Here is a 13,426-nt window from a genome sequence, read left to right on the forward strand (position 1 = left end):
ATTTTAACAGATAAAATTTCCTTGATATTAGTAATATTACAGACTGTAAGGGAAGTTTGATAAAGTACTGCTTGAAATATCAAATTTAATTTCTAAATACTAAGGCAATTTAAATTTATATATTTTCATCTGTGGTTTTTTACAGTGGTATCTAATATTTATTTATAATGCTGATATAGTTGTCATCACACTGGAAATCTCTCACCTGGTTTCTTTTCCCATAGATACTTAATTATTCTTGCACAGGCTATAATAAATGGAATGCCAGAGGAACATATCAGAATTCTTTCTCCTGGGTCTGTCTCCTAAGCAGAACATACGAGTGTTCTGCTTCATGTTCTTCTCATTCTGTTACCTTTCCATCTTGTGTGGTAATCTGCTGATCCTTATCTCAATTGGAGACAGTTCTCTGCTCAACCAACCAATGTACTATTTCCTCAGCCACCTATCTTTTATGGACATCTGCTATACCTCGTGTATGACACCCAAACTGCTTGGGGATCTGCTTGTGCAAAGAAAAAGCATCTCCTATGAAAGCTGCATGCTTCAGGTCTTTGCTATGCACTTCTTTGGCCTTATTGAAGTCTTAATCCTGACAGCTATGGCCTTTGACCGCTATGTGGCCATCTGCAAACCTCTCCACTACATGGTAATCATGAGCAGAACCAGGTGCCATGTCCTGATCTGGGCTTCCTGGGTTGGTGGAGCTGCCCACTCCTTTTCCCAGGTTTTTATGCTAATATGTTTGCCTTTCTGTGGCCCCAATGAAATTGACCACTACTACTGTGATGTTTTCCCTTTGCTTAAACTTGCCTGTACTGATACTTACATCACTGGTGTCCTCATGGTTGCCAACTCAGGAATTATTGCCTTGGTAACCTTTGTTCTCCTGTTTGGTTCATATGTGGTTATACTGTTTACATTAAGGAATCACTCAGCAGAAGGAAGACGCAAAGCTCGTTCTACCTGTGGGTCACACATCACTGTGGTTATTTTATTCTTTGGCCCTTCCATCTTTGCCTACCTTAGACCTCCTACTACTTTCCCTGAGGACAAAATCTTTGCGCTGTTTTACACCATTGTTGCTCCTATGTTCAACCCCGTCATCTATACTCTAAGAAATACTGAGATGAAGAATGCTATGAAAAAGGTTTGGTGTCAATAGACAGTCTCACAAGAGAAACACATTAATTTGTTTATTCATATGTTGTTAAAAGAAAACACTGTGCAACTATTAAAGTGACTTTATCATCAAGAAGAGCAATTAGTATTTGAACTGTTCAGAGCTTTGCTCATTCATAAATGGAAAAGGTGAGAATATGAAGAATAATTACTAACAATATTTCACTGTGAAACCTACTAAGAAAATGTGCTTTGAAACTATTCTAGGTCAAAGAACGATTCTTATATTGTGTAATCAAATTCCGTGCTTATTTAAAATGTTATTAGCTTTTAGATTTGATTTATTACATGACTATAAACATCTTGCTTTCAGCACAATTTAGAACTAGATTGAGACTGACTCCAGAAAAGGTGATTTAGTGATGAACTTTATATTCTGACAGGATTTGTAAATAAACCATATATGGTAACCCTCTGAAACAAATCATTCTATGAAAAAGTGAAACAAAAGAGAATTTGAGTGATCTTGCCAGAAAAGGTTCTCCATGCATTATCTGAGAGCTGCGAGCTCGTGCACCTCCCTAGACATATAGACATATAAGTAGTTGCATGGATGGCCACAGTCATAGGCTCACACAGTGGGTTTGTAGATATTTTCAGGTTTAGGGTGAATTTATTAGCTTATCTCTTCAACTCTCCTCAGGTTGTGAAATCACTGAATGAGGAAGTACAATTTTTTCTTCTTCCCAATAAAACTTATTTAGTTTACCTGATCTAAGATTGCACATTGGGAAGTATAGTACATGTCTGATTTTGTTGATACCCTTACATGAGAAAGGATTCAGGTCACCTTAGTCAAATGACAGGGTGCTAAGGAATTTCTTTTTTCTGTTTTTAGATTATTTTATCTAATATTTAATAGATGACGTAATGGTTTGTTTTGTGTTCTGGTTCCCCCCCTCCCTCTCAGCTCTCTTGCTGCCTCCTACCCTTTTTCTGTTTTTCTTTTTTTTTTTCATACAATATATTTTGATTATATTCTTTCCTATCTCCAACTCTTCCCAGAACTTCTAGCCCCTCTACCTAACCAACTTCACATTCTTTCTCTCTCTCTCTCTCTCTCTCTCTCTCTCTCTCTCTCTCTCTCTCAGCATAAGATCCAAGTGAAGACAGAATAAACAGACAAAAGTAATACAAAAACAAAACGTTTACAAAGAAACATGAAGTCCATCTTGAGTTGGCCAACTACTCTCAGAAATGGGGACTACCCCGGAGTATGGTTGATATACTCAGTGACTCTGCACTGCAAAAACAAAACAAAACAAAACAAAAAACAAACAACAAAAAACAATTTTTCTTTTCCAAGCAGGTATCATTTGGAAATATCTTCTTTGTTGGGGGGAGATTTTGCATCTAATTCGCCTTTGCCATTATCAGATCTTTGTCTGGAGTGAACCTATATTGCTGTTACAGTCTTGTGAGTTGTGTATCAGTCCTGTTGTATCTGAATGATGGTCTTTTTTTTAGTATCATTTACCACCTCTAGTAAATGCAGATCCAGATCCTTGAAGGGAGGGGTTTGGTAACCACATCTCATTTAGTTCAGAGTGTTCCAAATTTATCATTATTGGCACAGTGTCAAGTTGTGAGTCTCTGTTTTAATTGCCATCTAGTATAAGAGGAGCCTTCTCTGATGATGCACTGGTTGGATGATGCACTGATTTATTAATGTAGCAATTTATCAGTGGGAGTTATTTTGTTATGGTCCCTTAGCATCATAATAGTGGTAACTGGGTTTTGTCTTTCAAACTGTCTGTCTGTTTCATTGCCCTCATTTGTTCCAAATTTCCCCCTTTATAGGTTATAATCTCCTCTATATTTGTCTTTCCACTTTCCTGGGCTCACTCTTTCTCCTTTTCCCTAAAACCTCATTTCCTTAGTTTTAGTGGAAATCACTTACTTGCCTGGCAACATGAAGCAATACACATTTCTTGTTGGTAGTATTTTTCATCCATTTACAGAATATTCTGAGGATCTAATTGAGCCCATTTCATCATATAACCAGATAGATTCAATTAACTATGATTAGTTTGCATGAGTGAAGCTAACACAAGGATGTGATATAGTTACTTATATGGAAACTCTTAAATTTATCAATATTGCCTAAGTTACCACCCCTAAGGTCAGCTATCCCCAGCCTATATACATTCACATTGTTATCAATTTCAATTCATATTCTCAAAGGCAGCAACTTAATCCATTCACATTTCTCATGAAACAGTACATAGACTATTTGGTTCAATGGTCAGGCTCTTGAACATGTTGGAGATGTAACTAACCTTGCTCAGAGGTACCTTTCAAAATGATATGTAGACACTAGACCAAGGGGCAGTAACATTGGGAACTTTCTCTCCCTGTATCTTCGTGTCTCCCTCATCCATGCTTCCTTCCATTTGCTTTAGCCACAAGTATGATACAGGTTTCAGTATGTAAGATATAATAGGTATGCCACTTCAGTTTTTATGTATGTATTACAATCAAAACTAGAACAGAAATTAAGACTGTGGTTGTCATTACTGTATTATATTTTATGTAATGAAGTTCAGGTATATTTATGTATAAACACGTACATATACATACCTACTTTAAGTAAATGTGTTGGCTACAAAATAAAAGCATAAACAAAATTTCATCTCCTTAGTCCTTACCTATTATATTTCTTAACTTGTACTTACTTAAGATTAAAAAAATATTATTTACTGGATTATTGCAGAATATTCCTATATACTATGTGAATATATGTCACTGTGATTGGTTTAATAAAGAGACTGACTGGCCTATAGCTGAACAGAATAACATTAGGTGGCAGAGCCAAGTTGTGAATACTAGGAAGAAGAAGGGCCAAGTCAGAGGAGATGGCAGCCAGATGCTGAGGAAGCAGGATGGGTAGAAAATGAGGTAACAAGCCACAAGCCATGAGACAAAAACATAGATAAGAAATATATGTTAATTTAAAATGTAAGAGTTAAATAATGACAAGCCTGGGCTATTGGCTGAGCATTTGTAATTAATGCAAGCCTCAGGTGTTTATTTGGGAGCTGCTTGTGGAACAGAAACTTCCACAATAGTCATAGTTAGTTTTCCTTGGTTATGATAAAAGATAAATTACATATAAAATTTAGAGTCACAAAGATAAGACATATTAGACTATTTTCTCTAAATTTGCCAAATACAAATGAATTGGATGTTGTAACTATAATTCTTACTTAATAACTGTTTTGTTGTATACAATTTCACTATGTTAAAATTAAACCTTCTTTTAAAATTAGACAAAAATGGGAAAATGTGGAATATTCCTTACATTATGTGAGTATATATTGCTATGATTGGTTTAATAAAAAATCTGACTGTTTAATAGCTGGGCAGGATAAGGTTAGGTGGGAAAGCCAAACTGAGAATTCAGGGAGAAAGAAAGGTGGAGTGAGGAGCCATTATAAACACAGAGAGGATCAAGATGGACATGTTGTACTGAGAAAGGGTACTGAACTACGTAGCAAAGGATAGATAAGCTGTGGAGCCTGAATGGGACCAAACTAGGTCCTCAGCATATGGAAGACAGTTGTAGAACTTGGTCTGTTTGAGGGACCCCTAGCAGTGGGATCAGGATCTATCCCTGGTGCATGAGCTGGCTTTTTGGAACCCATTGTCTATGATGGGATACCTTGCTAAGCCTTGATACAGAGGGGAGGGGCTTAGTACTCTCTCATCTGAATGTACCAGGCTTTGCTGACTCCCCATGGGTGGCCTTACCCTTTTGGAGGAAGGGATGGGTAAGTTGGAGAGAAGGAGGAGGGATGAGAGGGGGTTCTGTGGTTGGTTTGCAAAATGGCTAAAAAAATTCTAAAATAAAAATAAAATTAGATAAAAAAGAAAGATGAGGTAATTTAAAATGTAAGAGTTACCTAGTAAAAAGCCCGAGCTATCAACCAAAAGTTTGTAATTAATATAAACCTCAGTGTGTTTATTTGGAAATTGTTGGCAGGACAGAAACTTCTGTCAACAAATTATTTATTCATCAATTCATTAATTCTTTCATTTCCCCATTCTATTGAAAATAGATTCTTTTCTCATGCAATATATCCTGATAAATAATTGGATGAATAAAATATTCATTCCTTCTCTATATAGCACAGAATACCACTCCTTAACCTCTTAGATATGTTCTTCCCAGAATTCGATCTTCTATCATCTATTCTATATTCCTCTGCTGATTTATCAGAATCTTCCAATTTTAATTGTTCTGCTTCTGGAACTTAAAAGAACAAATTGAAAATACTTTTCCCATCCTGTGTCTTTCCTGGAGAGTGACTTGGTATTTTTGTTTGTTTGTTTGTTTGTTTGTTTATTTATTTATTTATTCATTCTTGCCTGTGTTATTTATTTCATAGTAAGAGGTAGATAAATCCATGGTGGTAAATGCTGAGTAGTTGAGAATTTTACCTTTTTAAAATAATTGTAACATTTTTGAGGAGGAAGGTTGTAGGTTTTACTATTTGTATCTTGTGCCTTTAAAATATGAATGGATTTAGTTTAAATCAGAAGGCTTCAATTTATCACTTTCATTCTTTTTTTTCCATTTATCACCCTTCCCTGAACCATTGTCAGTGTATGTGTGTGGAAGTTGTATGCTCGACATGCCAACAATGGTAAATTGCAATGTTGGCATTTGCCAGGCCCCTACATCAATGTTCCTTCCTCCCTCTGTTTTAAAATATGTACCTTTAATCTAGGTTAGACTTGAACTCCCAACCCTTCTATGCAATTGATGTGTTCCACCAAGATCAAGTATATGGTATGCTTGTATACTTTAAACTATCCTAATTTTAGCCTAAATTATAGGATTAATGGTATGTGGTAAATGAGATTTTAGAAAGAGTAAATTAAAAAAAGTATGTGCATACAAAAATGTATAAATTTTGTGTTTGTGTGTGCGTGTGCGTGTGTGTGTGTGTTTGTGTGTGTGTGTGTGAGTGTGTGCGTGTGTGACAACAATAAAGAAAGAGAGGCTATCATCTTGAAAGGAAGGCAACAAGAAGGGGTGTGATGGAAGCTGCCTGGGAGAGACTGGAGGGAAGAGAGGGAGGGTGGAAAATGATATATTTCCATTTTAATTAAAAACCTATTTTTAATAAAATAATGCATTACCTGTACTTCTTAATGATGAATGAGAAATGCGTGAAGAAATGAACATGAACTGTATAAAAAATGAAATGTGTATTTTCAAAAATTCATTTACTGTAAGTTTTCTAAATTCATTGAAATCAATAATAAAAGACATTAGATATTTTTTCTTCTGAAATTCTACTATCAACAAGGAAAATAATCCCATTGACATAGGAGTCAAAGGTATTATCTTCTCTTAGAAAAATGTAGAGAATATGGAGTTGATCTGTCCTTCAAAAATGTAAATTTGAATTTCTTTTGACCACACAATCTGTGTAAAGTTGAGAGAGAAGCCAGTCACTAATGTTCAGGGGATACACAATGCCTGAGATCTCCAGATCACTAGCAACGTCATTTGTGGCTGGATGACTATTTATAACCCACATCCAGTGCTAGCTTCAGCTTCTCTGACAACTTGTCTCTACAGAAAATTAATCTGGTAAGTTCATAATGTTGTCAGGTAAATCCACGTTACTTATGAAAGGAAAAAAATCAATGCATGGAACTAAAGACAAATGCTATTTTTGATTGTTTATCATTTTATAAAGTTGGCCAGTGATTTTATGAGTCTTATTTACTCTGGAAATAATTTTTGTAATAGAAATACATATTATGATTTGACCAATTTGTATTTTTAACTTATTCCACTTAACTTTAAATTGTTTTTTCTTATAAAAACATGGCTTCTACTTTGTGTGAACATTTCATGAGTGACAGGTGTCAGTTGTCTTAAGAAGATGCAAGATATTTTCCTATAGGCAACTCCTATACTGTACAGAGAGGGAGATAAATACAGGAAGATCAAAAAATACTGAAAAGTGTGTGTGTTGTGGAATATTAAAATATCAATGTAGAAAGTCAGATAGCAGGACAAAGGAAATGAAATAATTGACTCACAAAGTGTGAAACCTGAACTAAGTTAATGTAAATATTTTTTCCCTCCTGATCATCTGTCTGAATACATTATCTACTTTTTGACTCCTCTGTGTAAAAATTAATACAAGTAAAAGATAAATAGAGGTATCTGCTTTAATTTAGAGAGGGAATTTACTTAGAGAAAAATTCAAAATTTTGCCCATAGGTATTATAATGTGACATTTCAGAGATAGGTGGACTTAATGCCTACTTAGAAAATTTCACATCAAGAAAAATCACTAGAAGGTTTAGTAGTATAATGGAATATTGATTAAACATAAAGGTATTCACAGCCTACCAAGAAATTCAAAAGCAAATATTGAAACATGAAATAGATTCTGGCAAGAACCATTTGCTCTCTCCCTGTTCCTTAGAGGCAAGCAAAGGGAAAGACAAAACACCTAAACACACATAAAAAGAGAATTAACTGTACTCAACCTAAAAAAGCACTAATTAGTCAAACAGAAGCAACTCTAAATTTCTCTGTTTTTACTTCCCATGTTTGATGTAGATTGTGTTGATGATTATGAGATTATTGAATAATTATTTACATACCAATTTAAGTATTTGAAGTGTTTTATTTTCATCATTCAATGAATATTTAAGGATTAATACTTAGCATATACTGGAAGGATATAAATAAAGAAGACTGGCCAGAATTATTTTAAGCATCTTTACTGGCTTGAGTTACTCTCTCATGAACTTATCTAAGAATTGAGAGTTAATTATTTCAAACTAACTAGTGCTATAAGTGATGATTATAAATGTACTTACCAGTACTGCTATTACTGGAGGAAAACTATTATATGACAAAAAAATCACACAAGCCATGAGAAGAGGCTGGGATTCAAAACAAATATGCATATTTTTCTTAGTGTTTGTTGGAAGCTCATAAGACATTCCTCTCCTTTGTAGGATTAGATTCATGAAAATCAAAACAGATAGAGCTTCCAGCTAATAAGGACTTAAAATGAAATGCTTGGGGCATTGCATATCTGCTTTAAGTAGTAGTAGTAATAGATTTATTATACCATAGGTATTTAGAAATTTTATTTGCATTGCTTTAAATTTAACTCTACTATTTTTAAATATAAGACCGGAAGTTAATCATTATTATATTCATGACTTAGTATGTACTTGGTGAAATAGGCTTACAAATACTTCTTAGTTCTATTGCATTCATAGTATTAATTCCTTAAATGAAGGCTTTAACACCAAGGTGAAAGTTATACCTACTGATGCTTCATGAAAATAACTTAACAAAGTCAGATATTTTATCATGCTATGATCATAATAAGCTGTAGTTGTTTTACTTTCCTATGTTTAAAGACTGGCTGAAAAATTACATTTGGCAATGATTGGGAGAGTAAGTATCAAATCTTAACTAAAATACTGTTATACATTACTAAAATTTTTCAGCATTGTGCATATCTGTGCTAAGAGCAAATCATTAAGAGAATGGAAAGCTACATTAGAAAATATGTCACAATCTTTTGTATTCAATCTGTTGTTCTTGCAGAGTGGCCATTGCTGCTCTCTAATGGTAGTGGAGGCTGAGCCTGAAGGATCCATTACTTGTTTAGACAGGAAACAGAGCCATAAGTTTTTTGTTCATAAATATATAGAATATGTAGGATAGCATACCTAGCTTGTAGATTTCATTTTTGTATCTTTTTGATTTAGGTACATTATTTTTGTTTTTTATTTAGGTACATTTGTAAATTCAATTTTTTTTCATGCAAATACCAGTAATATGAGATTGCCTTCATACACTGAACGCTATAAGTATGATGGTTAAAAAAAAAAAAAAAGATAATGTTGAAAGAGGTGAGAGACTGGGGTTAAATTCATTTTGTGGCTTTCGTTATATTCACTGCATACAAGCCATTTGCTTCCAGGCCGAGAAAATTCTAATTTCAAAGTTGTGATATGCTATATGCACCTTTGGTGGGTCTCTGCATACTTGATCATGAAAGAGTCAATTAATTTTTACATTTATAATTCTATAACTATTTTTCAGATCTACATCAAAGTCAGTTGGACATGGTGAAATTTACATTTAAATTTAAGACACAAGGGGAGAAATTATGTCACACATTTTTGAGTGTCTCAAATTCTAAACTTTGGATGACAGTTTATAGATAGTGAACAATGAATGCCCAAATAAATTGATGAAAACCTGTCAAGAAGCAGAATAAAATCTTAGCTGTGGCTTGAGAAAAAAATGTAGCTAGATACTCAAATCTGTTTCATAACTGGAATATAACTTCAGGCCATATTTATTAGAATAATCAAAAATGGAAGTTTTTCTATCAATATGTGAAAAGAGAATGATCATTACTTTTGATCAAGTATTGTTTAATAACACAATTTTCAGAGTTTCAATTTATATGTGAAATGATTTTCATTTTGTTTAATAATATAAATTTTATTCATATAAAATGCATAAAGCAATGCATTTTATCTATGAACCTGACTAAACTAATCCTGCTGTATGACTCATATGAACAAAAATGAATGAGTTGCCCAAAGTTGTATATTGACCATTGCTCAATAGATAGCAATTATTTCCTCATGTCTTAGTAAAATCAGTGTTAATAGTGATGGAATTCAGTGGTTTGGCTAAAGGACAATTATAAATCTTCAAATCACATTGTAGAAATAAATTAATTCTTTCTCAACAGTAGCAAAAATGGCAGTTTTCATTTTTATTGTGGGAGTTAACATGCCAACTTAATTTAGAACAAAGAGATTGGAAGGGAAGTTAACAAATGAGTAGATGAGAAATGATATTTTGAAACTTATTAGAATATACAAAAGATGTTTTCAATAAAGTTCACAATTTTACTCGGATTGGGAGTCAAATTTACTATAAAGTTAGTGGATTATTGGTTAATATTATGTTATTCTTCCAAAATTATTGAGAACAGTACTAAATTAGAAGTGCTAGGAATCCTTAACTATCTCAATTTTTATAAATCAAATCCTGTTTGGTTGTCATTTTATGATTGATGGATGAATTAAAATTGCTTTACTGATTCTCCCTGTGGTCTTTAAAGATAATCGTATTGTTTAGATATAAAAAAAATTAACTAGGGAGTCTGTTCCTCCCATGGTTAAGTTATCTTATGACATGAAATTGCCAATTTATTCAATATCAGATTTACTGAATTTCTAGAATACTGATTCTATACGATCAGAGTTTAAATTATAAGTTCATATCTTAATCTCTGGCTAGGAAGTCACTGATCATTTACTAGATTAATTTTCATCACACTGATTGAATCATTATTTCTAGGCTGATTCCCAAATCTTATAGATGAGATGAGCTTGATTAACAGAAAAAGAAAAATTGCTATCTATCTATCTATCTATATCTATATGTATATCTATCGATCTATATATCTATATATATATATATATATATATATACAGTAACATAATTTGAATATATAACCTAAAGTTCAGATATATCCCAATACAGACAATTTTATATTACTTGTTTTCTGAAATATGCAGTATCAAGATGCTTTATAAATTTTGACAACTATTGTAAGATGGATAAAATACAAATTAGTAATGTAGGCTTCACTTAATACATATAAAAGGAAATACATTTATATTTATTTACATATCATTTAACTAAGATTTATAATATGTAAATATATAAATAAATCCTGTGTTATCTATATAATTGTATGTCTATGATTTCAGGGCAGTCCACCTGGTATTGGGTAACCAATTAGGGGTCTCATCCTTGTGGAGGATATTTCTTTGTATTTCTTAGTTGCCTGTAGTTCTTTGTGTGTGTTTGAGAGGGGGATCTCTCCCTTCTCTATAAGCATGTCTACCTTATCTTTTCAGATCATGTATAGGAAGCTACACTGTTGGGGTATTACGGGAAAAGTAAGGGGGTGGAACTTCACATGTGCAGGAGGGAAAGAAGGAAAGGGTGGAAATGATGCATTTATATATTTATATAAAATTAAAAAAGAAAAATTACACAAATTAATTCGTTTTCCATTAGTTATTTTTCAGTTTAAATAACTCCCATATTGCATTGATAATTTAAGTATTTAATTTTTTGATAAAAATATTCACAGATATAAATATTCTTGGATTGTAAAAATATTAACAGCATGGTGATAAATCACATGTAATAATAGAGAAAAAGAGAGGAAAACTATTAATATTTTAAAGTGTGTTTTTTTATTGTGTGTATGTCTCTGTGTCTTTACATGGCTATAAGGTTTCTGGAGCAGGTGTACTTGTGAGCCACCCCTGTGTGCTAAGAACTGAACTAAGCTCCTATACAAGAGCCATACTCTGTCTAACCACTGAACCATGTCTACAGATCCCTAACTAATTATCCAAATCAACTTCTGGGCCAGTTACTTTGAGTGCTTGTTTTCCATTTCTTCTTTCTTCTTCTTTCTTCTTCTTTCTTCTTTCTTCTTCTCTCTCTCTCTCTCTCTCTCTCTCTCTCTCTCTCTCTCTCTCTCTCTCTCTCTCTCACACACACACACACACACACATACACAATGTCTAAATAAATTCAAAGTAAAATATAGTCCATGATTCAAGATTAGAGCTATTGTTTAAGTTTACACCTTATTTGTGTTTTGTCATATACTTTTATCTTTAACAGTATTTGAGTCTGTAAGGACCCCAAACTCATCTTTTACAAGGACTGAGTTGTATGTTGAAAACTTTTAGCAACTAATCCTCATTTTTAAACACTCTTTCACTGTTTGATTAACTGAATTCAACTTTATTCATGTCAACACTAACATAAAATGTGTGAAGTAGTCCCTCCAACACAGGTTCATAACAGTGTTAATCATCGATGATCTCTACATTTCTGGCATTCATCAATCCTATCTGTCTTTTCAGGGCCCTGCCATGTATTTCTACTGCACTGAACCATGGGAAATGCTACTGTGTTTATTCTGTTGGGGCTTTCTGAAAACCAAAACATCGAAGTCCTCTGCTTTGTGTTATTTCTAGTTTGCTACATTGCTATTTGGATGGGCAATGTGCTCATAATTATTTCTATCACTTTCACTCAGCTCATGGAACAACCTATGTATTTCTTCCTCAATTACTTATCACTTTCTGATCTTTGCTACACAACCACAGTGACTCCCAAACTCCTGACTGATTTGCTTGCAGAGAAGAAGATTATTTCCTATAATAGTTGCATGACACAGCTATTTGTTCTTCATTTTCTTGGCGCCATAGAGATCTTCATTCTCACGGCAATGGCCTATGACCGCTGCATGGCTATCTGCAGGCCTCTGCACTACACTATCATTATGAGCAGACAGAGATGCAATGAAATCCTTGCAGTCTGTTGCACTGGAGGATTTCTGCACTCATCCAGTCAGTCCATTCTCATTTCCTTTTTGTCCTTTTGTGACCACAATGAGATAGATCACTACTTCTGTGATGTGTTCCCTTTATTGAAATTGGCTTGCACTGATACACATAGAATTGGTCTCTTTGTCATTGTTGATTCTGGCCTAATTGCTTTGGTAACATTTGTAATTTTGATGATCTCTTACTTGCTGATATTACATGCTGTTAGAGCTTACCCTGCAGAGAGCCGTTCCAAAGCTCTTTCCACGTGTAGTTCCCATGTAACCATTATGGTCCTGTTTTTTGTGCCTGTTCTCTTTGTTTACATGAGACCAAATATAACATTCCCAGAGGACAAAGTGTTTGCTCTTTTCTACACTATCATAGCTCCCATGTTCAACCCTCTGGTCTACACATTGAGAAACACTGAGATGAAGAATGCCATAAAGAGAATATGGTATCATCAAATACCTTTGTTAAAGAAGCATGTTCCATGAAAGACTCAAAAATGTGTGTATCTGAATATCAAAATATTCTACAAGTGTCTTGTTCCTGTCTTTGCTTATGATATTTTAATAACAGTTCATAATTGCTTGTTGTCTTCTTTATTCTCTCTTCTTTTTGCTTTCAATGTGAATTTCAGTGAATCGAGGTCCATTTTTTTGTAAAGCAAATGTTGATTTTGTGAATTTTGATTCTTGTATGTCCAGTCATTTTCCTGTAGTTTTATTTGCTAATCAACTGTCACATTCTAAACAACTTAATAAAGATAATTTACCAGGGTTCTGTATGCTGATCATCCTTATCA

At 33.6% G+C, this 13,426-nt stretch overlaps 2 protein-coding genes across 2 annotated transcripts; both read left to right on the forward strand.

Annotated features, from left to right (window-relative positions):
* The first annotated feature begins 256 nt into the window (after positions 1-256).
* LOC118575662 (olfactory receptor 4P4-like) lies at positions 257-1,165 on the forward strand. Its single transcript, XM_036176114.1, has one exon. It carries the CDS (start codon positions 257-259, stop codon positions 1,163-1,165), a length of 909 nt encoding a protein of 302 aa, XP_036032007.1.
* Positions 1,166-12,158: 10,993 nt separating this feature from the next.
* Positions 12,159-13,198, forward strand: LOC118575663 (olfactory receptor 4P4-like). The gene has a single exon (XM_036176115.1). It carries the CDS (start codon positions 12,186-12,188, stop codon positions 13,113-13,115), a length of 930 nt encoding a protein of 309 aa, XP_036032008.1. The 5' UTR covers positions 12,159-12,185; the 3' UTR covers positions 13,116-13,198.
* Positions 13,199-13,426: the final 228 nt, after the last annotated feature.

This window comes from Onychomys torridus, unplaced genomic scaffold (genome assembly GCF_903995425.1).
Source record: "Onychomys torridus unplaced genomic scaffold, mOncTor1.1, whole genome shotgun sequence".
In the NCBI taxonomy this organism is placed as follows: Eukaryota; Metazoa; Chordata; class Mammalia; order Rodentia; family Cricetidae; genus Onychomys; species Onychomys torridus.